Consider the following 27,658-nt stretch of genomic DNA (forward strand, 5'->3'; position numbering starts at 1 on the left):
CACCAAATATGGAGGATGCGGAAAGGTCAGGGAATGACCACCGCATATCCCGGAGCAATACGGCCTTAGTTGCTAATGCCTCTAAAAACCAAATAACATAACAAACAAACCCATCATCCTGATATAGTTTGTATATTTGTAAATAGTTCAGTATTTTGTAAATATTTTAAATATTTGTATAGGTTGTAAATATTTTAGTTAAATATTTTAGTCCTGCTCTTTCAAATGCAACGACATTCCTCATGCATTATGAAATCCGAAGCAAAAGGCCTTTTCCTAAGTGACCTGTATAAATACAGGTAAATAATCACAGTGATATTTATTTAACCTTGAGAATGCCATGTGATGGAGGTAGCCAATGGGAGAAGAGGGATGTGAGTCGTGTGGCACAAGTGGGCGGGCCAATTACATCACTACAAATGCACAGGTAAATAATTACATTGGTCATTTCTTAATTAGATATCGATCAGTGCATTTTGACAGGTGTATCTTTTACGCAGAAAAGATTTGACTTACTCCTTCATACCTAAACATTTTACATAGAAAAGCGTGCGCAAGGATTGGTGAGCAAAGCAAGCAGGGGGTAAAGCCCTCTAGGTATAATTATAATAATTTGATAGTCTATTGCATAAATATTTTATTTTATAGTCCCAATAAGCATTCTACTAATCAAGTAATAAGCATTCATTCATTTGCAATAATATGGCTAAACAACTGTTTGAGTGGGCAATTTTCTCAGACACGCAATTACTAGGAATATTATTTGACAACAAAATAAAATGTAATGATGTCACTTATAATTAAAAACTGATGGTTTCGCATGCAGAGTGGAAGACGGCTAACTGATGAAATTTTAGGTACTCCAGCTCTATCTGTAAAAGATAAAGTATGATAAACTAATGCATAAGATGTTAACTGGCCAATGTTCATGATTAGCATTAGTAGAGGCAAATGACGCAAGAAAGCAAGCTTATACAGCATCAGCCAAAATGAAAAAAAAAAAAAAAAAAAAAACCTCCTTCTTATTTCACTGATCCATTCATTCCAAATGTTTGTCTAATTCTGCCTTGAATTTATTTAAGCTATCAACTTCCACAACAACAGATGGAAGTTTGTTCCGGCAATCAACTACCCACTAGCTAAAGGCAAACTTCCGCACATCTATTTTACAACTATCTTTCCTCAGCTTGAATCTATGCCCCCTCGGGTTTGTAATCTGAGCAAGAGGAAAAATTTCATCAGCATTGAGCCGGCTCAATCCATTCAAGGCCTTATACACCTCAATCAGTTTGCCTCGCAGGTGCTTAGTCTCCAGAAACTGCCATTTGCAGAACTTAAGCCTTTCTTCATAAGAGCACCCACTTTGTTCCTTTCACCAGTCTTGTTGCCCTTCTCTGTACTCATTCTAGCAACTCTACATCCTTACTAAAATGAGGCTTCCAGATCTATACCCAATACTCAAGGTGTGGCGTATAAGGCAGTGGCCTGGCCACTACCTTATGCAAGAGGATAATCACCTCCTTATCCCTGCTCACAAAATTCCTGTATAACATTGACAAGACCCCATGACCTACTCTGGCCGCCTGTCTGCACTGCTCAGAAAACTCCATATCTGACTGCAGAATTACCCCAAGGTCTCTTTCTTTCTCCACTACTCTGAGTGTAACATCACATAGTTGGTACATTTCTCTGGGGTTACTGCTATCCATATGCAGTACTTGTCAGGCTTCTGTGTCACCTGACAATTTATGTGCATCCCATGCATTTTTCTTCTCTGCCACAAGTCTCATTAGTTCATCTGAAATCCATTTTGGCCTAAACTTAGAGCAGTATTTCTTAATTGGAATAAAAAGTCTAGTATTTCCAAAATTACTTCCTTGAATGCTTCCCATTTAAAATTTGCTATTGGTAACATCATCAGTTGGTCCCACTGTACAGAACTTAAAAAATATCTGCGACCACTGTAGTCAAGATTTGTATGTGTCGAACTTTACGAAAGCAAAAACCCTTCCCTTTACCCTGATGGTAGTTATATCTTTAAGTAAATCCTACATCAGTGCAATCTGATCACTGCCACCTAGTGGTTCCTTTATCTGTAAATTCTTAATGCATGATTAATCACAGCTGATAATCACATCAGCAGTGTTAGTCCCTCTTGTTGCCTCTCTAACATGCTGCTGTAGAACACAATCATCCAAAAATATACAAAAGCCTTGCTAGTGTGCGAGTGACCAACCCATAAGTTTCAGTCTGTATCTGGAAACCTAAAATTCCCCATTATAAGACATTGATTTACTGGCCCACTCTATTTCTCTGTACAATTGTTCATTGTACTCATCAGAGTCATTAGGCCTATAACAAACTCCTACCCTCATTTTTGCTTTCTCAGTGCTTATGTCACACATTGACTGAGCATTGCACTGTCCACCCATATCAATAGGTTGCACTTCCTTAGATTTTGTGTGTTTCTTAACTAACAGCATAACCACTCCTCCCTTTCTATCTTGTCTATCCTTTCTGTACACATTGTACTCACCAAATTCCAAATTCTGCATCCCTTATATCTGAGTGGTACCACGTCTGTGATATCCCAACAATGTTCACCTTTGACATCTTGATCAGCACTTCAAATTCATCAAAATTATTTACTATGCTACTAGTATTGGTGTACATGAAAGTATATATGCACCTGTTCTTACTCTTAGTTACTCTACCACCACCCATGTATTTACTTGTTTCATGACCCCAGCAGTCTCTGAAATCTCCTGCATCTTGTTTTCCAGGCTGCTGCTCATTCCAATAGAAGCAGTGCAAGAATCATTTCCACCTCTGCCTGTGGCTACTGTTAATCTATTAGTCTGGAAATCCCCCCCAAGCCTGCAGTTTTCTGACCCACTTAACATTGCCTTGATAGCATCTGAAAATATTCTTGCACCCCTTCTATTTAAGTGTATCCCATCCCTGTAGAAGCAATCTCTCCTGTTAACACGCACAGACTATGCTGAGAAGAATGCAAACTCAAGATATTAGCTGGCCCAAAAGTTAGCCTTCAATTATAACACATGCATATTAAAAGAATACCGACTGCATACAACATAAACAATCTTTTATTCAGTGTCTGTCTGATGAATTACATACAGTGTCTTTGCCTGTGTTCCAGATAAATTGTTCAAGACACCTAGTACCTGGCCTAGTGAATTTACACATTTATCAACATATACATAATTTTTTTTTATACATAATCACAAAATTGTGTATAAAATTTGTATAGACTGGTAAGTTCATAGGAAAATCAAATTACTGATTTTTTATTACTTTGTTACAAAAATTATAACAAGATATAAAACAGTATTAATAGATACGCATTTGGTTCTTAGCTTGCAGCTTATAGGGTTCAGAAATAAATAAAGGAGACTTTATCAAATATCTTATATACACATTATACCTCACATTTCCTTCATTTTTTATATTGCATACCCCTTGCCATACCTCATGAAGCGTGTTGTCTAGATAGGTATTTCCTTGTACAGTACACACCTTTACAATAAAGTTTAATTAAATATTAAAAATAAATTCCTCTATTAAAAATGTTATCCTTAAAAATATAAAATTTCAGTAGATATTCAGTAACGGGTATCCCTTTCAAAATGGCGGCGAAGAGAGGAGGAAGAAAGCAGTGAATGACGGGTTGTGACTCCACCCACTCACTGTGTTCCCCTCCCCTCCTCGCCGGGCAGATGTCAAGTGACACATGGATGGCACGTGGCAGAGCAACAAATATGACTGCTGAAAACAAAGGATAAATCTGATAATTTTAAAAATTCAAGTAACAAAAATGCACATTTTTCGGGGATCACAAAATGTCATGTGAAATTTAAATACGTCGGATAGCCATATTCAAGAAAAGAGGAAAAGGAAATTTAAAAGGACATTTCACGAAAGAAAAGGAATGGCAAATCGACAATTTTAAGAAAAAGAAACAAACAAAAATGCACGTTTTTCTATGCTATTTTATGAGCATTAACAATGAGAAAGGCTGAAAAGAAGAAAAAGGAAAGGGGAAAGGATAATTTAACTAAAGAAAGGGAATGGCAAATCAATATTTTTAAAAAATATAAATGCATGTTTTTCTATGCTATTTTATGAGCTTTAACAATGAGAAAGGCTGAAAAGAACAAAAAGAAAAGAAAAGGGGAAAAGGTAATTTAAGGGGAAATTTCACAAAAGAAAAGAAATGGCAAATCAACATTTTTCTATGCTATTTAACTACCTTTAACAATGAGATTGAACTGAGACAAAGAAAAACCACTCACCTCATTGGTCGGGTGTCCTCGTTCAATCCTCTGTTTCAGGTTGATACATTATGCTGACAGCTTTTAAAAATTCCTTGGTTAAATCGCTGCTGTTAGAATGTTTCCTTTGCCACATATACTCTCCGAGGTAGGAGTCAAACTGATCATTGACTTTGCTTAATGACAGTTGCCATTTAATGGTGCTCCATGTTCCCTTGATTGTGTTAGTGTTTGCCCCTGTTTCCAGGTTGCTGAAATGAATCGAGTGGTTTACAGTGAGATGTTGAAACCCTTCATCTCCCAGACAATCATATGACTTCCAACAGTCCGATACTATGGTGATACCGGGATATATGAAAGTCTTAATGATGTCTAGGAGAACATCTTTAGTCCTATTTTCAACGACCTGGAAAAAACACTTTCTTGTATCCCGTTCAACCCCACCAAACACCCATTTCCCATTCACTCTTTTACCTCTATTATACTTCCTTTTATCGAACTTGCTCTCATCTATCTCAACAATAACATTCACTCCTCCTATCATACCTCTTTCTCTCTGGCACACTTCCACACAAACTTCTCTTCATAAACTCCTCCAGTCACTCACTGTCGCGGACCCGACACCAAGCTCATTCATAATGCAATCGATGAACACCTTCACAATCCAATAATAGATTAGAAGGAGCACGTTGATTATACTGAGCTTGCTGAAGGAGAACCACGACCCCTTTCGCACAGATCTCTTACAATAATGAGGACTGGCCCCTTTTGATCAGCAAACCCACTCAAAACCATCCGAACGATCCTTCTGCTCGCCCAATCTCATTTTCCATTCACACCAAGAACATTTGTACTCACATGAAATCAAAATTCATTTTCTGGCACCATTCAATCAAACTTTTGCAACCTTCATTTTTCAAACACCCAAACATTTGCACACTATTCATTACATTTTCTCTAGAGTTGAATGGAAAGAAACAAAAAAATATACAAGAAAAAATACCTGTGACAAAGGAGATTTCACGGTAGCAAGTAACAGGATACCCGCACAAATCAAGCACTGACCAAAATGTGAATTTTACTACGTGCTGACTGCCAGAGCCACGTGAGCCTGGGAATGACGCAATCATAATCAGCCAATCAGGGAGCTAAATCACTTTATTTTTTAATTTTTAAAATTTTTCCCACACCCCCTGGAATTATTCAGCCGAGAACAATAACAATAAACACCATTTTCTTTTTTCTAATTAAAAAAAGTGTGCCTCGTGTTTCCAGTACTAGTAGGTACATGACACGGGTGGCACGCAGTGCATGTCACCCTTGCCACATGTTTTCGCATGTTAAGGAGATCACGTGAAACTGGGCGGAATCAGCACCCATCAATCACAGCCGTATCGCTGTCAGTCTTGAAGGGATACCCAATACTGAATCTAGACCAAAATTTCTATTAAAAACATTTTAAAAAGTTATAAAGAGAATTAAAAAAAAGGCTTGCCTGGCTTTCCATAAGTGTTTCAGCATGTCCTAAGAGGCCGTCAATGATAAAATTGGCCAATTCAAAAATTTCCTAAAAATAAAACTACTGTTTTCATGATTTAAGTACTAGAAACTTGTTCACTTATGATGCTTCCAGAAAAATTCTAAAATTCCAAGTCAATTATCAGCAAAGTCTAACAACATTCAAAATATTATTTAGACAAATTACTTCTGAATTAATTATATTTAATGTTAATGAATTAATCATCTTAGCAATAAATAAAATGGAAAAGTTATAGGAAAATTAAAATGTCAGTTAATCACTCTGTTATTATTCGGTTTCAAAACATGCAACAGAAATAAATAGGCATTTTACTTCTTAGTTTGCAAATTAAAATTATTGATTATAAATTACACTTTACCCCCCCCCCCCCACACACACACACGCACACCCCTTACAAATGGACCTGGAATCACAAAATCTTGGTAATTAACATTATGAGGCAAGAGAGAAAAGCCAGACAGAAGGTAAAAATACATTATACAGCAGCAGTTCATAATGCATGGTATGATGATGATGGTTCAATAAGATAATACAGACAGACCAAAGCATGCTTAAGAAAAAATAAAGATACTGATTTCTTATACACATGGCAATCAGCACAAGCTCTAAGTCTAATATGAATAAAAGAATCACTAAAGCATAGCTGCCATATTTTAACTTTTGAAAAGCTGGAGATTAAGCAAGTAAGCAGGAGAGTATGAATTTTTTTAAGATTGAATGATATGAATTTTACCAGTTATATGCTTTCAAACATTAACTAACCAGATTTTTGCCCTTTTCAGAAATCTTGAGTCAAATTTTTTTTCATAAAAATGGCCCTAACTTTGTTTCAAGGCCATTGTCTATAAATTCAAAAGTTTGTAAATTCTCTAGACTTGACTGTCAAGAGAATTTCCAAGGCTCCACCAGAAAGTGAAGAATTGCTAAAATGCCAAATTATTTTCCTTGAGTTCATTAATTTGCCTTTTTTCAAAACTTCTTTTGGATCATGACCCTGTATCCAGATGCCAGTCAGCTTCTCACTAACAACTGCTTGTACTTTTCAAATTTGGTAACTTTGAAAAGTGCTTATATGGCTTTTCTCACCATTTCTAACCTTTTCTCTAACTGGACTTATTAGAGGTTGTCACTGTTCTATTAGTTAAACATTTACCCAGAAAGCCATTTAGTTAAACATTTACGCAGAAAGCCATTTAGTTAAACATTTACGCAGAAAGCCATTAAGTTAAACATTTACCAAGAAAAAAATCCATGAGTTAGGGTTAATTTAAAGATGTCTGCAATTCTGCCCAGACACGACAGGAGGGAGTATATGATGAGAGCCTTGTCAATCAATTTGGCCCTGGAAAGATTGTGAAAGGCTCAAGGGATAGAATTTTTCTCAGCCTGGTCTGTGCTTGTTAACAGGAGAGACTGCTTCTGCAGGGATGGGATACACTTAAATAGAAAGGGTGCAAGAATATTTGCTGATGCTATCGAGGCAGTGTTAGGTGCGTCGGAAAACTAATAGCTTGGGGGATGCACAGACTAATAGATTAACAATAGCCACTGACAGAGGTGAAAGTGATTCTTGCACTGCTTCTATTGGAATGAGCAACAGCCTGGAAAGCAGGGTGCTGGAGATTACAAGGACTCTGGGAGTCATCATGGAACAAATAAATACATGGGCTGTGTTAGGGTAAATAAGATTAAAACAGGTGCGTGTATACTTGCATGTACACCAATACTAGAAGTATAGTAAATAATTTTGATGAATTTGAAGTGCTGATCAAGATGTCAAAGGCTAACATTGTCGGGATATCAGACAAATGGTGTCAAACAGATATAAGCAGTGCCTTATATGATGTAAGAATGGGAAAGCAAAAATGAGGGTACTAGTGGGTTAGAAGCCTAATGACTCTGATGAGTACAACACAACTGTACAGAGAAATAGAATGGGCCAGTAAATCAGAATGGCTTATAATAGGTTATTTTAACTTCCCAGATATTGACTGGAACTTATGGGTTGGTCACTCACACACACACACACACACACACATTAGCAAGACTTTTGTGGATTTATTGAATGATTGTTTTCTACATCAGCATGTTCAAAAGCAACCAGAGGAAGTAATACTCTTGATCTGATTATCAACAGTGATTATTCATGCATTAAGAATCTTCGGATAAAAGACACTGAACGCTACAGTAGATATAAGCTAGTCTGTAATTAAGTCACAAAGGAGGTTAGGCAGGCAAAGGCAGATTATGAGAAATCTTTAGCAAAGGATGCAAATAAAACCATCAAAGACTTCTTTACTTATGTAACATTTAGAAGGAAGGGGATGAATCAGATCTGTCTACTTGAAAATTGATGGTCCGAATGTTGATAATCCTGCTGGAGTAGCTAACAAACTAAATGGGTATTTTGCATCTACATTCACAATTGAGGAATTCTGTAGGGAAGTGAAGGCCAGAAGTTTATCAAACTCTAACAGGGAGCCTAATGATTTTTTATAATAACTGAGAGCAAAATGTAGGAGAGATTGTTGAAGTTAAACATAAGAAAGGCACCTGGGGTGTATGGGACCTATCCAGTTATATTAAAAGAGGCATCAAATTAAGTAAGCAACCCTTAGCCATAATTATGAGAACATCCTTGGAATCAGAGAAGGTCCCCACAGACTGGAGATGTGCAAATATATACCCAATTCACAAAGGGGGATAAAAAAGTGACATGAGAAATTGCAGGCCTGTTAGTTTAACTTCTAACCGGGAGAAATAATGGAGTTACTGGTTAAAGAAGCATTGCAGGATTCTGCAGATAAGACTGCGCATGTAGTTAGCATTGCTTTCCTAAGAGGAAATCTTGTCTGACCAATGTAATTGGATACTATGATGCAAAGGAAGTGGAGGCAAAAAATAAATTTTGATATAATATTTTGATATACTATTGCACATGGAAGCCTACTGTACAAATTGGAGTGGTGTGGCATTAAGGCCAAGTTGCTGCTATGGATAAAGGGCATTTGTCCATGAAGGGCAAATGTTTATTGAATAAGTGCCTCACAAATTAGGCACTTGTAAGGTGATCTGACTGAGATGTATAAGACCTTGAATGGTTTGAGCAAGGTCAATGCTGATTGGATTCTTCCTCTTGCTCAGATTATACACCTGGGGGAGCATAAATTCAAATTGAGTAAAGACAGTTGTAGAATAGATGTGTCAAAATTTTCCTTCAGCCAGCAGGTGGTTGATTGTTGGATTAAACTTCCATATTCAAGGAAGAACTGGACAAATGTTTGGAGCAAATGGATGGGTCAATTGAGGTTTTTTTTTTTTTTTTTGGCTGATGCTGTATAAGCTTGCTTTCTTGCATCATATGCCTCTACTAATGCTAACAATAAGACAATAGTTTGCCAGTTTCTCCCATCTTGACAGGACTGAAATGATAAGTCAATGAGCGAACCTCTGGAGTCTGACCATCATATCAGGCCACAACCATTAAAATTTAATACCAATGCTCATTTCTCATAGATTCTGGAGGAGGAGGTTGAGGAACTGTGGTGGTTGAGTGCTGAACTTGGTGAAGGTTGCTAAGGTGGCATTGAAATGAGCTGAATTGAAGTATCATATTACATCATGAATACATATATTTTTATAGTTAAACTTAATTTTTAGTCCTGAAGCATACCTCATCAGTTCCTGGATTTGTCCTTATAACAGCCTGAAAAAAAAAAAAAAAAAAAAAAAAAAAAACCATTAGCATTAGAGCTGATTCATTCTCAAAAGTCACACGTTTTTTTCCCTCTATTTTAAAAAAATAATAATAATAATAAAAATAAAAAAGCATAGAATATCTAAATTATATATTAACATGTTATTCACAATGAAGAATACTGGCAGTGCTCAAGAATTGCCTGCTGGTGACGTGATATGGTAGACATTTTTCATTGTGCATCATATTATAAACATGTTGCAACTCAACAATCTAGGAAAATTGAACACTTTTTATCCAGTGGTAACTTGAAACTATCTAACAGATAATTAGGCTGCTTTCTTCAAAATCCATTTTTTGGTTTTCTTTAATATATTCTAGAGGAAAACTATGACATTTAATATATTCTAGAGCAGCAGTTTCCAACCTTTTTTGACTCGCAAACCCCTTTCAATGTAAATTTTTTTTAAGCGAACCACTTTCAACATATTTTTAAAGCAAACCATTAAGCCTATATTCTATGAAATCATATATTTCTGAATTTTTATTATAAAATATTTCCAGTACTGTACTGCATTTTTATAAGCGACATAGCGTAATAATAAAAATTATTATTAAGCATCATTTATACTTTGTAAAGCAGTAATTAATCAGTCCAAACTAGATTACGAACAGGCTAAGAGAAGAAAACTTGTTTCTTGCCCAATGGTAGCTGACCATTCTGGTCTCTTGCCAAAACTATTGGCTGCAATTTTTGCCCATCTCTGTTCCCACTTCTGTCAAAACAAGATGGTTCTGTTGCCACATTAGTCAAAGATAAAGCTGACCTGCTAGCATCCTATTTTCCTTCCAACTCATGTATTGATGATCTTGGTAAATCACCTCCCACCATTCCCAGTACACTCCATTCAATGCCTCTTGTGGTCTTCCGCCAATAGGATGTCAGAAGAATTTTGACGAATCTGATGCTAAGAAAGCTCCAGGTCCTGATGGTCAAAACCTGAGCTACTGAACTTACTTTTGTTATTGGCTGCTTTTTTCTTCCTTATTTCAAAGGTATTTTTCTTTCAGCTTCGAAATTTGTTCATATCCAGCCTGTTCCTAAAAAGGCTGACAAATCCCTCCCATCCAATTATCGTCCAATTGCAAATACTTCTACTCTTTCTAAAGTAATGGAGAAATCAATTAACTGCCAACTCAAACTATCTAGAAACATTCCATCTGATCAATGATTGCCAGTATGGATTCCATCAGTGTCAATTCACTGGTGATATTCTGGCTTATGTTACCCGTTTATGGACAAATTCGGTGGAAAAAGTTGGGTGAAACACAAACAGTTGCTCTTGACATCTCCAAGGCTTTCATTCGTGTTTGGCTTAAAGGGCTTCTAAATAAGCTTCGATCCATCCTATAGTTTGCCAGATGTTTTTTGTAATTGGGTATCCAGTTTTATCTCTGATCACTCACTGGTTAATGGTAGACAGCTCTGTCTTCTAACTTCACCACTAATGTTGGTGTTCCCCAAGATTCAGTTCTTTTTCCCACTCTTTTCCTCTTGTATATTAATGACCTTCTTCCATTAACCAGAAATTCTATCCATATTGTTGCTGATGACACCATTCGGTTTGAGAATGGTGTCATCAGTGTGCTGTACTGCTTTCCCCAAACAGCTTACTTCTCCAATATCCACTACCAATTCCTTAATGTTGATCTCCAGAGTAAAGATAACTTAATTTCAATCCTTCTAAAACTCATTCCTGTCTTATATCTCGCAATAAGAATTCTTCTTCTTCTGCTCCTATGCTTATCATTGATGGCGCTCCGATTTCTAGGCAAGACCTTGGGGATTGCATCTAGTTCTTTTGTGACTGCATCATAGTATCCAATCAAATTGGTCAGGCAAGCCTTTCCCTTAATAAAACCATACTGTGTCCGAGCTATAACTGATGTCTTGTCTAGATGATCCTGCAGTGCTTCTTTAACCAGTGCCTCCATTAATTTTCCTGGAACAGAAGTTAAACTCACAGGTCTATAATTACTTGTGTCAGCCTTTGATCCTCCTTTGTGAATTGGGGTCACATTTGCACATTTCCAGTCCATGGGTACCTCCCCTGAGTCCAAGGAAGCTCTCATAATTATGGCTAAGGGTTTGCTTACTTCCTTTGGTGTCTCCTTTAATACAGCTGGATAGATCCCATCCACCACGGGTGCCTTTCTTGTGTTTATCTTCAACAATTTCTCCTCCACTTTACTCTTAGTTATTACAAGATTATCTAGCTTACAGCCAGAGCTGAATACACCTCTGGCATTCCCCTCGCTGAATAACTCCTCATGTGTGAATATCGATGCAAAATATTCATGTAGTTTGTTAGCCACCTGAGCAGGATCCTCAACTGTTGAACCATCAACATCCAGTGGACCAATCTGATTCATCCCTTTCCTTCTAGAGTTTACACAAGTAAAGAACTCTTTGCTGTTTTTCTTTGCATCCTTTGCCATAGATTTCTCGTAATCTGCCTTCGCCTGCCTAACCTCCTTTGTAACTTGGTTACAGACAAATATATATATCATATATATTTGTCTGTAACAGTGTGTCTGTAACAGTGTGTCACAGAAGCCTATCATAGGCTTCTGTGACACACTTTAATATATATATATGTATCCCATGCATTTTTCTTCTCTGCCATATGTCTCCTTAGTTCATCTGACATCCATTTAGGCCTAAACATTGAACAATATTTCTTAGTTGGTATGTAAAGCCTAGTAGCTTCCAAGGTAAGTTCTTTGAATGCTTCCCATTTTGAATTTGCTGTTGGTAACATCATCAGTTGGTCCCACTGTATAGAATTTAAATACTGTCTCAGACCATTGTAGTCGCCTTTATGAAAGCAAAAACCCTTCCCTTTACCCCTGATGGTAGTTACCTCTTTGAGTAAATCCCACTTCAGCACACTATGATCACTGCCACCTAGTGGTTCCTTTATCTGCAGATTCTTAATGCATGAAGAATCACTACTGATAATCAGATCAAGAGTATTACTCCCTCTATTTGCCTCCCGAACATGCTGATGTAGAAAACACTCATCCAATAAATCCACGAAAGCCTTGCTAGTGTGTGAGTGACCAACCCACAAATTCCAGTCAATATCTGGGAAATTAAATCCCCCATTATGAGACTCTCTGATTTACTGGCCCACTCTATTTCCCTGTACAGTTTCTTATTATACTCATCAGAGTCATTAGGCCTATAGCACACTCCTACTCTCAATTTTGATCTCCCAATTCTTATGTCACACCAAACTGACTCGACACTGCACTGTCCAGTGATGTCGACTAGCTTCACTTCCTTGAATTTTATGTGTTTCTTAACTAATAGCATTTCTGTACACATTGTACTCCCCAAATTCCAGTTCTGCATTCCTTATATCTGTGTGACACCACATCTCTGATATCCCAACAATATCTGCCTTTGATGTTTTGAGCAATACTTATTCCCACTAGAAACATCATCCTCACCGACGTCTCCTAATGAGATCAAAGCTGGCTATATCAACTGTCTGTGCATCCATATGTCCCAAATCCATTGAGCTGCTTTAAGTGTCAGAAATATGGACACTCACAAATGGCCTGTCATGGACCCCTTGCATGCACTCAATGTGCTGCAAAGGACTACAGAACTACATCATATTCAGCCACAAAACCCACCTGAATTAACTGCCAAGAAGTACGCCCTGCACACTCACAAGCATGCCAGAGGTGTAAGAAAAAAAAAGAAATACAAAGACATAAGACAGAGCTGAACATATCATATCAAGAGGCAAGAAAAGTGGTGAAACCTATGAATGAAAATAAATCCACCTACACTCAGAGGGTAGCAGGGAGATGTTCTACTTGAACTCAGACCAAAATGACCATACCAGCAAAAGAGTCATTCACTCCCATCGCATGCTACCTGCTAAGTTTAATAAAACCTGCATAGAAAGATCAATCAGCTGCCACTCCTATATCCTTACCTCCTAATACGCTACCAGTAACAAAAGAAATTGCCAGAGAAAAGAATAAGAAACCTGACATACATCCTAGTTCTCAAAAAAAAAATGGATGCTTGATGAAACAGTCTTGGAACTCTTTGTGGAGGAGGAAATGGAAACAGGACTGCATCCATACTTCATCAAAAGAGATAATTCCAAGACTGAGAAAAGTAAGCCCTCAGCACCTTGAAGCTGCCTGATAGACCCGCCAAGCCCAAATGGCTAAATTCCCACAGTGGAATTGTCACGGATTCTGGCTAAATAAGGTTAACGAAAACCCATCAATTCATAATACTAATATCATATGTAAGGACAGACCTGGTTGTCGTTATTTGGTTTTTAGGAGCATTAGCAACTAAGGCTATATTGCTCCAAGGTTATGCAGTGGTCATTCCTCTGACCTTTCCGCATCCTCCGTATTTGGTGGTCACAGGCTCGAACCCCTGTCTAATCAAGAAGCGTGTGCTAAGCGCTGCTGCTCCTGCCTACCTGGCTACGGAGGCGCCAGACAGAACTGGGGATGGACCTGCCCATGAAGGAGTTGCAATCCTTGTGGGCAACCAGACCCCATTACAACCTTAGCCGCTTTCCACTAACTTAGAAGCAATAGCGATTTGCCTTACAGTTGGGTTTTCATTAACAGTCTGTTCCGTTTACTTGCCACCTAGGGGTGACATCTCCCAGACAAACCTTGATGACCTTATAGTGCAGTTGCCATTCCCTGTCCTTATTCTTGGGGATTACAATGGACATAACACCCTATGGAGTAGTGTGACATTAATGGAAGAGGACATGTCATAGAGTATATGCTCACTAACAATGACCTTTCCCTTCTAAATATTTCCCTTCTTCTACATGCCTACCTGTATGCTATTGATCTTTCTATCTGCTCCACTTCTCTAGTCTCTTCACTCACTTGGGAAGTGGAGGAGAACCCATATGGAAGTGATCACTATTTGTCTGTGATAACCTGTTTATACAGTGGGAGACCATGTCTTCCTTTTAGGTTACTGCAGTGGAAGATTGATCAGGCTGACTGGAATGCCTTTCACTATCTGTCAGAGTTTGACATCACTGCAGTCAGTCAGGAGCCTATCAATGATGCAGAGTCACATACATCACAAAAATATCATCCAAGCAGAATGCCATTCTGAAAACATCTACCCAGTTTCCACTTTTCCCAAACCATGGTGGAATTCATAATGAACAGTAGCAATAAAAGGCTCAAAACAAAGCGTGGGGGATATTCTGAAGAAATCATTAGGGGTAAAGGGAAGGGTTATTGCTTCCGTAAAGGCGACTACGATGGACTGAGACAGTATTTAAATTCTATACAGTGGGACCAACTGATGATGTTACCAACAGCAAATTCAAAATGGGAAGCATTCAAAGAACGTATCTTGGAAGCTACTAGGCTTTACATACCAACTAAGAAATATTGTTCAAGGTTTAGGCCAAAATGGATGTCAGATGAACTAATGAGGCATATGGCAGAGAAGAAAAATGCATGGGCTACATACAAATTAACACATGACACAGAAGCCTATGATAGATACAAGTTGATATGCAACCAAGTTACAAAGGAGGTTAGGCAGGCGAAGGCAGATTACGAGAAATCCTTGGCAAGGGATGCAAAGAAAAACAGCAAAGAGTTCTTTACTTATGTAAACTCTAGAAGGAAGGGGATGAATCAGATTAATCCACTTGATATTGATGGGTCAACTGTTGATGATCCTGCTCAGGTAGCTAACAAACTAAATGAATATTTTGCATCGACATTCACACATGAGCAGTTATTCAGCAAGGGGAATGCCAGAGGTGTATTCAACTCTAGCAGTAAGCTACAGAATCTTGAAATAACTGGGAGTAAAGTGGAGGAGAAACTGTTGAAGATAAACACAAGAAAGGCACCCGGGGTGGATGGGATCTATCCAGTTATATTAAAGGAGGCAGCAAAGGAAGTAAGCAAACCCTTAGCCATAATTATGAGAGCTTCCTTGGACTCAGGGGAGGTAGCCATAGACTGGAAATGTGCAAATGTGACCCCAATTCACAAAGGAGGATCAAAGGCTGACACAAGTAACTATAGACCTGTGAGCTTAACTTCTGTTCCAGGAAAATTAATGGAGGCACTGGTTAAAGAAGCACTGCAGGATCATTTAGACAAGACTTCAGTTATAGCTCAGACACAGCATGGTTTTGTTAAGGGGAAGTCTTGCCTGACCAACTTGATTGGATACTATGATGCAGTCACAAAAGAACTGGATGCAGGGAATAACTTTGATATTATATACTTGGATCTTAGAAAGGCTTTTGATACTGTTGCACATGGAAGACTGCTACACAAATTGGAGCAGTGTGACATTGGAGGCAAATTGCTGCTATGGATAAAGGGGTGGTTGAGTGGGAGAAGACAGAGAGTGGTAATCAATGGACACTGCTCATCGTGGACTAATGTTATTAGTGCAGTCCCTCAGGGCTCAGTGTTGGGTCCATTATTGTTTTCTGTATTTATAAATGATATTGATGATGGTATATCAAGCTTAATGTCCAAGTTTGCAGATGATACAAAGGTTGGCAGGGTTGTCAAGGACACTACTGACACTACACTGCTGCAACAGGATCTGGAAAGGTTGAGCAGATGGGCTGAGAGGTGGCAAATGAAGTTTAACATTGACAAATGTAAAGTACTACACATGGGAAACAGCAACCCCAGAGCAACGTATCAACTCTGTGGTACAACACTGGCAGTGGTAGAGAATGAAAGGGACTTGGGGGTGGTTGTGCAGGCAGATATGAAGTTCTCTGAGCAGTGCAGACGGGCTGCAAGAGTAGCTCATGGAGTATTGTCAATGATATACAGGAATTTTTCCAGCAGGGATAAGGAGGTGATTATTCCATTGTACAAGGCAATGGTCAGGCCACACCTAGAGTACTGTATACAGGTCTGGAGGCCTCATTTCAAGAAGGATGTAGAGCTGCTGGAACGAGTACAGAGAAGGGCAACAAGATTAGTGAATGGAACAAAGGGGTGCTCTTACGAAGAAAGGCTTAAGTTTTGCAAATTACAGTGTCTGGAGACTAGGCACCAGCGAGGTGATCTGATAGAGGTGTATAAAGCCTTGAATGGTTTAAGCATGCTCAATGCTGATGGGATTCTTCCTCTAGCTCAGAAAAATCACCTGAGAGGGCATAAATTCAAATTGAGGAAAGACAGATGTAGGATAGACGTGCGGAAATTTGCCTTTAGCCAGCGGGTGGTTGGTTGGTGGAACAGACTGCCATCCCTTGTGGTGGAGGTTGATAGCCTAAATAAGTTAAAGGCTCAGCTGGACAGGTATTTTGAACGAACAGAGGAGTGAAGTGGAAGTGGGTTTTTTTTTTTTTTTTTGGCTGATGCTGCATAAGCTTGCTTTCTTGCATCAAATGCCTCTACTAATGCTAATGCTAAAAATCCTACCACATCTCATCATCATCTATTACCCAGTCTACCAGTACTAAGGTGGCTGGGATAAAATTCGGAAAATGAAGGGAAAATATACATCCCACCCTTCATCAAACCTAGAATATAATGAATGGACTATTGCAGAGCTAACTGCAATAGCCAATGCTCTTGGGGAAACATTTTCAAACATCTCTGCGATATCCTCCTATTCCCCATAGTTCTTAGTCATAAAACATAAAAGTAAAAAACAGGCACTACATTTCATACCAAAGGGCCTTTGTCCCTACAATGAGCCATTCACTATGCAGGAACTAAAAAGAGCTCTCACCCTTTCTAAGGCAAGTTCTGTTAGACCAGATGGCATCCATTATGAAATGATTAAGTACCTTTCACCATCTGTGGAACACCTGCTCCTTTTATATGACAGAACACATATTGAAGAGCAGTTTCCAAATGCCTGGCAGATACCAACCATTCTTGCCATTGTGTAGCTAGGAAAGGATCCTAAAATCTCTACTAATTGTCTTATCTCTCTGACTAGATGTCTGTGCAAAATCCTGGAGAGAATGGCTAATTTTCGTTTAATATGGTATTTAGAATCAAATGACCTTCTCTCCAGCATCCAGTGCTTCCGAAGGAACCGGGTCCACTCTGAACCATTTCAGTAGACTGGAAACATTCATCCACCTGGGATGCTTTCCTAAAACATGAACAACTTGTATCTGTATTCTTTAATATGGAGAAAGCATATGACACAAATTGGAGATTTGGCATCTTAAAAGATTTGCATAACTTCGGTCTTAGAGGGCATCTCCCCATTTTTATTAAAAACTTTTCTAGCCAAACTGTCCTTCCAAGTTCATGTAGGAACCTCACTCTCTCGTCCCTTTTGCCACGAGGAGGGAGTACTGCAAGGATCAGTATTAAGTGTCATACTTTTCGCATCAAAGTAAATTTCATCACAGAACTTCCTCTAACTGTAAACAGCACCCTCCATGTTGATGACTTTAGTATATTTTCCCAGTCATGCAACATAAGAGTTATTGAAAGACAAATACAACAAGCATTCGATCGCTTTAATTCCTGGGCATTTACTAATGGATTCGTGTTCTCGCCGCAGAAGACTGTTTGAATACACTTTTGTCATAAGCATACTCTTCATTCTGAACCTGAATTAAACCTTGGAAAAAACACTATTCCAGTAATGTCGGACACAAAGTTCTTGGGATAACTGATAAATGTATTTGATAAAAAGTTGACCTTTTTGGAACATACAAATTGAGTTGACTTTTTCGGATCATACAAATTTGGAACATACAAACTCAACTCCATACAAATTGAGAGAGAGGACTAAATATTCTTTGTTCTCTCATTTATGCATTGGGGTGCAGACCGATATAACTTACTACGCAGCTACCGTGCACTTATACGATCCAAATTAGTGTGTTGTAAGCAGACCTGGCCCGAGGGAGGTGCGAACGGTGTGGGCACACAAGGCCCCAACGCCGCTGACTGATTTTGAAAAATAAAAATTATTTCATTTTTTTTTTTGTTTTAATACTGTCGCAAAATTTAGCGACATCACCATAAAATGGCCATATTTTTAATATACATAAGAAATAAAATGTCAATAATCATGTTATTAACATTATCTGAATGCCCGCCAAGAATTCTCTAAAGAACACGGAAAAATATATTTCTTTCAAATATATTTAAAATATCTCTCCTTACAAATAAAAATAATAATTATATAATAATTTATAGGAGTTTCATTTGAAATTATCGAATAAATATTCCCCACAAATATGAATATATATACAGGGTGATTCACTACCAGTGCGACAAACTTGCAGGAGGTGTAGGGGGCACAAAGACAAATTGGAATCACATAGCGTTGCAGGGTCCGAAATGCCTTCGTCATGCAGTAGACGACGTTGAACGGGAGGTCGCGTGAACAGCGATCCCGCTGGAAGTCAGCATTTGCAAACCGGTTCCCGAGGCAGTAGGATGGACGAGTATTCAAACGTTGAACTGGCCGACATGCACCTCGCGTATGGAGCTGCGGACTGTAATGGGCGTGCACTCTGCACTTGTACCAGGAACGTTTCCCGCACAGGCGTGCTCCTCATCATACAATTTTTGCACGTGTGCACAGAAGGTGCACACGTGCAAAAATCAAGTACTTGAGCGATAGGCCAACGATTGGGTATTTCCCAATCGACTGTATGGAGGATACTGTCAACAAACCAAATGAGTTCATACCATCTGCAATGCGTCCAATCACTGGAGCCTGCGGATTATCCACTCTGGAGGACTTTTGCTACTTGGTTTCTTCAACAGAAACGGTTCGCAAATGCTGACTTCCAGCAGGATCGCTGTTCACGCAACCTCCCGTTCAACGTCCTCTACCACATGACAAAGGCATTTGGGACCCTGCAATGCTATGTGATTCCGATTCGTCTTTGTGCCCTCTACACCTCCTGCAAGTTTGTTGCACTGGTAGTGAATCACCCTGTATATATATATATATATATATATATATATATATTATGACAGCTGATTGTACATCGTACATTTTTTGTCGCAATTCGCGAGGTGTGAAAATAACTAACATACTCGTATCTATTTCACAACATGACTAGCAGAGACAGAGATGCAGGAAGAAAGTATGTGTGGCTCTGATAAATTGAAGAAAAAAAAAGAAAGAGAGAAGAAATTACGAAAAAAAAGAGGAACTCCCTTGCAAAATTTTTAAAAATCGAAAATTTGCAACAAACTGAAGAAACGCATAATTCACAGTTACTGGAAGATCAAACTCGCGGAAATGAAATTACGCCGTACAACATCCACGAAAACGATCCTGATCGTCATAAAGCCAGATCTCATCCTAATGAAGAGGAAAGCGATGATAAAAAAACTGTAGAATGGGAAGATAATCGTGAAGCAGAGGGAAATGTACAGACGGAGGATTTTTTGTCAACGTCGAAAAAAGAACAAGATGAATTATTCCGAGGACCGCAGCCTCAAGAGGATCAACAAAGCGACGAAGAAGAAAATGTTGATATCAATGATCCTGGTACTTGGCCTCAAATTATAACTGATAAATTTAGAATGGCTATCATACAAAATGGCATGACAAGTAAAAAACAATGATTTTCTGAAAGATAAAAATAACAGAAGTTTTTCTGAAAATTATTATTTAAGAAAATTAACGAATGGCGAACGTCAAGAACGAAGGTGATTACTCTCCTCAAAGTACAAAGATGCCACATTGTGCTATGCGTGTAAGTTATTCTCTTCAAATACCACTTCTCTGTGTTTAACTTAACGATTGGGTATATTTAAGTTCGCGATTACAAAGTCATGAAAGATCAGAATATCATTTACAAGCTATGTACAAATTGTTACAACTTGAAAAGAATTTGAAACTTGGAAACACTATTGACAAAGAACATGAAAAAATAATTAAAAACAAAACACAGCGTTTAAAATGTGTTTCTGAACGAATAGTGGCTGCAAATTTATATTTATCAGAGCATGATTTGGCGTTAAGGGGCAGTAGCAATGCTTTATATAAACCGCACAATGGTAACTTCTTAGGTCTCATAGAATTACTTGCAAGATTTGACCCAATCATGAAACAACATTTGGATCGGTGCGTAGAATCAGCATCGGATTCCTATTTTATCTCATAGAATACCAGATGAACTGATTTCTGCTTTGGCTAAAAAAGTTAGAAAGAAAATAATAAATACAGTTAAGAAAGCTAAGTATTTCACAATTTTTATTAGATTGCACTCCAGATGTAAGCCATCAAGAACAATTATCTGTTATTTTAAGATATGTTAATGTTGATAACTCTGAAAGTGATGTGAGTATACAAGAACAATTTATTTGTTTTGAAATAAAATTGTTCTGTAAGACTCGACAGGAAAAGGGTTATCAGCCAAAATTGAAAGCATATTAGAAAAGGAGGAATTAGATTAGGGAACTGTTGAGGCCAGAGGTACAATAATGGAGCTCATATGAGAGGTTTATATGAAGGTGTGCACAAGCTGTTGTATTTGGTTTTTAGGAGCATTAGCAACTAAGGCCATATTGCTCCGGGATATGTGGTGGTCATTCCCTGACCTTTCTGCATCCTCCATATTTGGTGGTGATGGGCTCGAACCCCGGTGTGCAAGCACTTATCCTGCAAAAGAATTCCAATGCACAGTATATGCCCCTGCGGAATTCATAATTTGAATTAGTTCTTGGAGACATTTCAAAATCATCTTCTCTTGCAAATTCGTTTTTTTTTGGGGACTTTTACAAAGCATATATAATATTTTTGCAAGTTCTGTGATACACTGGGATATATTAAAAGAGCATGTCAAACATCTTACTCCAAAACCACTGTCAGAAACGAGGTGGGAATGTCACCTCGAAGTGTGAAATCTGTAACATACCAAGTACCACAATTTTATCTAGCTTTGAAATACCTTTATGAACATACCAATGACATGAAAACGAAATCTGAAATCCAATCAATCGAAAATAACTTACTTCATTTGAATTTTTATTAAGTTTGGTCATTTGGTATGACATACTGAATGAAGTAAATATTGTGAGCAAGATATTTCAAAATTCAAATATAGATATCGGTACTGCAAATTCACATTTAAAAGGCCTTTTAAATTTTTTTGAACAGTATCGTGAATCTGGATTCAAATCTTCTTTAATAACCGCAAAGGAAATAGCTGAAGAATTACAAGTGACATCTGAATTTAAGAATCAAAAAACTGGATGAAAAACAAAGCAATTTTGTTATGAAGGAACCGATCAGCCTATTTCATCAGGCAAAGAATATTTCAAAATTCAATATTTTCTAGTCATAATCGATAGTGCGATTATTTCTTTTAAGAAAAGATTCAAAATTTATCACGAACATGAGACATCATATGGTTTTTTATATAATTCGGATAATATTCAAAAACTGATTGAAAATGATCTTCTTAAATGTTGAAAGACTTAAATGTGACCTTGCAAGACGATATTGATTGCATTGATTTATTTAATGAAATCAAAATTTGTCGTCGAGTTTTGCCTTCCAGGATCACAATATTACAAATATTACAATATTTACTGAAAAATAATTTATTTGAATTGTATCCAAATTTTGTTACTGTTCTGAAAATTATATTAACCTTACCAATTACCATCGCATCTGCAGAAAGATCTTTCTCAAGATTGAAAATAATAATAAATTACTTGAGATCTAGCATTAGTCAAGAATGATTTACATCCTTAGCCATTTTATCTATCGAATCCAAAATAGCCAAAAACCAAATTATGATGATATTATCAATGAATTTGCTATAAAACATGTAAGAAAATGAAACAAAAATCACATATTGTGACCTTATTCAATTAAGTCGCATACCAAATTGTATTTTATAAGTATATGAAGAATTATTTTTCTTATTTGATTTATTAAAGATTATTTTTTTGTGATTGAAATGTTAATTTTATTAAAATAATTTAATTATTTATCATTTTCATGTAATCCTTACTAAACCAATTTGTGCAATATAATAAATATCAAAATGCAATAAATTATTTTGTTGTACGAAATTTGTATCAAGGCCCCGCAAGTGAAGTTTGCACCGGGCCCCGCTTTTGTTCGGGCCGACTCTGATTGTAAGCATAATCTTCATCCTGAACCTAAATTAAGGCTTGGACAAAATGTTATTCCAGTAATGTCAGACACAAGGCTTTTGGGACTCATATTTGATAAAAGGTTGACCTTTTTGGAACATATCTGTCAACTCCATACAAATTGAGAGAGAGGACTAAATATTCTTTGTTCTCTCATTTATGCATTTGGGGTGCAGACCGATATACCTTACTATGCAGCTACCATGCACTTATACGATCCAAATTAGTGTGTTGTAAGCATAATCTTCATCCTGAACCTGAATTAAGGCTTGAACAAAATGCTATTCCAGTAATGTCACACACAAAATTCTTGGGACTCATATTTGATAAAAGGTTGACTTTTTGGAACATATCTGTCAACTCCAGGCACCACCGTAGCCAGGTGGAAAGGAGCAGCAGTGTGTAGCACATGCTTCTTGATTAGGCCGGGGTTCGAGCCCATCACCACCAAATACAGAGGATGCGGAAAGGTCAAGGAATGACCACCGCATATCCCGGAGCAATATGGCCTTAGTTGCTAATGCTCCTAAAAACCAAATAACAAACAAACAACTGTCAACTCCATACAAAGTGCAAGAGAGGACTAAATATTCTTTGTTCTCTCATTTATGTGTTTGGGTGCAGACTGATATACCTTACTATGCAGCTACCATGCACTTATACGATCCAAACTAGATTACAGGTCCCAGGTATGCGCTTCAGCCAGAGACAGCGTACTTCGATGGCTGGATACTGTCCATCCTCAAGCTATCCATATTGCTACTGGAGCATTTCGAACATCTCCTATACAGAGCCTATACATGGAAGCAAATGAATCACCGCTGTTGCTTCGACATAAGCAGTTGTCTCTAAAGTACACCTTAAAACTGGAATCCCTGCTAGCCCATTCTATGTGAACATCCATTTTTGAGCCACGTTAGGAAAATTTGTAGTGCCCATCAGACTGCCAATCACCCTTTCAGTATTCGTGTTCAAGAACTACTCAGAGAGTTTAATATCACAGTAGACAAGGTTGCCGAAACACCAAAGGAAATCCTTCCATCTTGGCATGCCTATATTCCATCATGTGACTTTTTGCTTAAGAACTAGTAAAGTCTGATACTCTATCACCTGTCTACCTGAGCTCTATTCAGCACACCAAGCTGAACACAATGACTTGCCAGTTTGCGCACGCATGCACGCGCACGCACACGCACACACACACAGCTCAAAGTCGGAATCATGTGTAGGATTTGCTGCTGTCTTTCCAGACACCACTAAATCTGAACAGATTCTCCCAGAATGCAGCATACTGACTGCAGAGCTGCACACTACAGCAGGGTTTCCCAAACTTTTTCAAGTGCAGATTGGTGTTTGCAGATTTTTTTTTTCGTGGCCCACCTATAGCTATAAATTAATGTATTTTCAATAATTATACTCATAGATTCAGGAAATAATGACACTACCCTTAGGATATTTAACATACCAGCAATAATGCAATTAGGTATTCATTACCATCAGTAAATATAAATAAAATAGGTAATTCATTTCTTTATTTATTATCAAAAATTTACATAAAATTGACATATTTTAGGAAAGTAAATTTTCTTATAGTTTTATGTAGGTATATTTCAAATAAGGTGTTCGCGGACCGATATTTTCTTTTCGCAGACCAATACCAGGCTGTGGACCACACTTTGAGAACCCTGCATTATAGAGTTAGCCCTAGATCACATTAGTAAATGTGATCTAGGGCTAAAGCAATTCCTTTTATTGCTACTGGAGCAATCAAAAATTCAAATATAAAAGGAACCGCTAAAGCGGATCCTTTTATATTTGATTTTTTGAGCATCTTACAGGTTACATATATAATGTGATATAATCTCATCCAGTTCTGTCTCAACTGGAGCAAAAGATTCCCTCTCTCCCTGAACATCTTTTATCTTTTAAGGGCACAAAGGGTGATATTGTTGTACACAACAATATTACACGTTGTACACGTTGGCATTAATGATATTAAGAGTAGGAGACCGGCAAGATTACTTAACAAGTACAGGTCACTGTTGAAAAAAAGCCATGAATTAGGGTTAAATTTGAAAGTGTCTGCAATTCTGCCCAGACACGACAGGAGGGAGTATATGATGAGAGCCTTGTTCATCAATTCGGCCCTGGAAAGATTATGCAAGGGTCAAGGGGGTAGAATATATTTCAGCCTGGTCTGTACTTGTTAACAGGAGAGACTGCTTCTAATGGGATGGAATACACTTAAATAGAAAGGGTGCAAGAATATTTGCTGATGCTATCGAGGCAGTGTTAGGTGGGTCAGAAAACTGCTAGCTTGGAGGAATACAAGGACTAATAAATTAACAGTAGCCACTGGCAGAGGTGAAAATGATTCTTGCACTGCTTGTATTGGAATGAGCAGCAGCCTGGAAAACAAAAAGCAGGGTATTTCAGAGACTGCTGGGAGTCACTGCAGTACAAGTAAACACATGGGTTGTGTTAGGGTAGCTAAGAATAGCTACAGGTGCATATATACTTGCATGTACACCAATGCTAGGAGTTTGGTAAATAAATTCGATGAATTTGAGATATTGCTCAGAACATCAAAGGCAGATATTGTTGGGATATCGGAGACATGGTGTCATACAGATGTAAGGAATGCAGAACTGGAATTTAGGGAGTACAATGTGTACAGGAAGGATAGACAAGATAGGACGGGAGGAGGGGTTATACTATTATTTAAGAAACAAAATCCAAGGAAGTGAAGCCAGTCGACATCGCTGGACAGTGCAGTGTCGAGTCAGTTTGTTTGACATAAGCATTGGGAGATCAAAACTGAGAGTAGGAGTGTGTTATAGGCCTAATGACTCTGATGAGTATAATAAGGAACTGCACAGGGAAATAGAGTGGGCCAGTAAATCCGAGAGTCTTATACTGGGGGATTTTAATTTCCCAGATATTGACTGGAATTTGTGGGTTGGTCACTCACACACTAGCAAGGTTTTTGTGGATTTATTGGATGATTGTTTTCTACATCAGCAAGTTCGGGAGGCAACTAGAAGGAGTAATAATCTTGATCTGATTATCAGTAGTGATTCTTCATGCATTAAGAATCTGCAGATAAAGGAATCACTAAGTGGCAGTGATCACAGTGTGCTGAAGTGGGTTGCTGTTGTTGTTGTTGTTGTTTATTGACGCATTGACAACAGAGATCATAGTGCGCCAGTTCATTTGTTATACAATGTTCTCTTTATATAAATCTTGTTCGAATGTAAAAGGTTAACTGTTTCTGTGGTATTATATTTTTATTATTAATAGCAGCAGATGGTATATTGATTGTTTGTATGAATCTAAAAATATCTGACACGTGTTCCTTGTCACCTAAAAGATCTTTTTTAAGGGTGATGTTTTGGTTTCCGTTATATAATGATGAAAAAATTCAGTGTCGATCATTTTCATATGTTGGGCATTCTATAAGTATATGTTTAACTGTTTGGATATTATTGCATACTTGGTATTTCGGGGGGTTCTTCTGCATGTAATAGATAACCATTTGTGAAATGCATATGGCCTATCCGCAATCTGGTCAGAACAACTTCTTCTTTCCTTGATTTCCTTATGCTCGTTTTCCAGTGCTCAACTTTTGGTTTTATTTCATATAATTTATTCCATGTTTGTTTTTGCCAGAGTTCTTGCCATTGGGTTAGACACGATTTTTAATGATTGGCTTGTAGTCCTTATGTGGGACTGTGAAATATTGTTCTTGAAGAATAGTGGTTGATTTTGCAATTCTATCTGCTTCTTCATTTCCTTTTATCCCTTTGTGTCCTGGTATCCAGCAGAAAAGTATATCTTATTTTTTATTTGTGAAGCTTGTTAGTATCTGTTTAATTTGCCAGAGTACTGAATGGGTTATATTGCTTGTGATTTGTATGGCTTACATTACACTTAATCAATCACAGTATATTACTGTTCTCAAGTGGTAGGCGGTTCCGAAATGCTCCAGGGCTATCTGAACTGCTACTAATTCTGCAGTGTATACACTGCATTGCCGACCAGGATAGCCAGGTGGGTAAAGCACCTGCCCGGCAACCCAGAGGTCGCGGGTTCGATTCCCGCCTCGGGCTTGGATCAAAGTACTGCAAAAACCTTGGGAGGTGCAATATGGCCCCAGAAGCCGATGCGCCAACAACAACCAAATAAAAAAAATAAAAAAATCACTACAGGCTTGGATCAAAGTACTGTAAAAACCTTGGGAGGTGCATTATGGCCACAGAAGCTGATGCGCCAATAACTACCAAAAAAAAAAAAAAAAGACACTGAATTCTTTTGGGAGTTGGCGTGACAATGTAACATCTGGGAATACTGCTGATGCTCCTACATGGTTCGCTGAAGTGGGATGTACTCAAAGAGGTAACTACCATCAGGGGTAAAGAAAAGGGTTTTTGCTTTCATAAAGGTGACTACGGTGGTCTGAGACAGTATTTAAATTCTTTCCTTTCTATACAGTGGAACCAACTGATGATGTTACCAACAGAAAATTCAAAATGGGAAGCATTCAAAGAAATTATCTTGGAAGCTACTAGGCTTTACATACCAACTAAGAAATATTGTTCAAGGTTTAGAACTAAACAGATGTCAGATGAACTAATGAGACATGTGGCAGAGAAGAAAAATGCATGGGATACATATAACTTAATGGGTGACATGGAAGCCTATGATAGATATAAGCTGGTCTGTAACCAAGTCACAAAGGAGATTAGGCAGGCAAAGGCAAATTATGAGAAATCCTTGGCAAAGGATGCAAAGAAAAACAACAAAGAGTTCTTTACCTATGTAAACTCTAGAAGGAAAGGGATGAATCTGATTGGTCCGCTGGATATTGATGGTTCAACTGTTGATGATCCTGTTCAGATGGCTAACAAACTAAATGAGTATTTTGCATCTACATTCACACATGAGGAGTTATTCAGG

General features: G+C 37.9%; 1 protein-coding gene across 1 annotated transcript in view; it reads right to left on the reverse strand.

Annotated features, from left to right (window-relative positions):
* Positions 1–27,658, reverse strand: part of LOC150077584 (uncharacterized) — a 246,973-nt gene that overhangs the window by 211,830 nt on the left and 7,485 nt on the right. The window contains exon 3 of the mRNA XM_090385952.1: positions 9,506–9,538. Within this exon, the coding sequence (XP_090242078.1) occupies positions 9,506–9,538 (33 nt within the window). The remainder of the gene's footprint in view (positions 1–9,505; positions 9,539–27,658) is intronic.

This window comes from Mastigoproctus giganteus, chromosome 12 (assembly GCF_048544385.1).
Source record: "Mastigoproctus giganteus isolate SK-2022 chromosome 12, ASM4854438v1, whole genome shotgun sequence".
In the NCBI taxonomy this organism is placed as follows: domain Eukaryota; kingdom Metazoa; phylum Arthropoda; class Arachnida; order Uropygi; family Thelyphonidae; genus Mastigoproctus; species Mastigoproctus giganteus.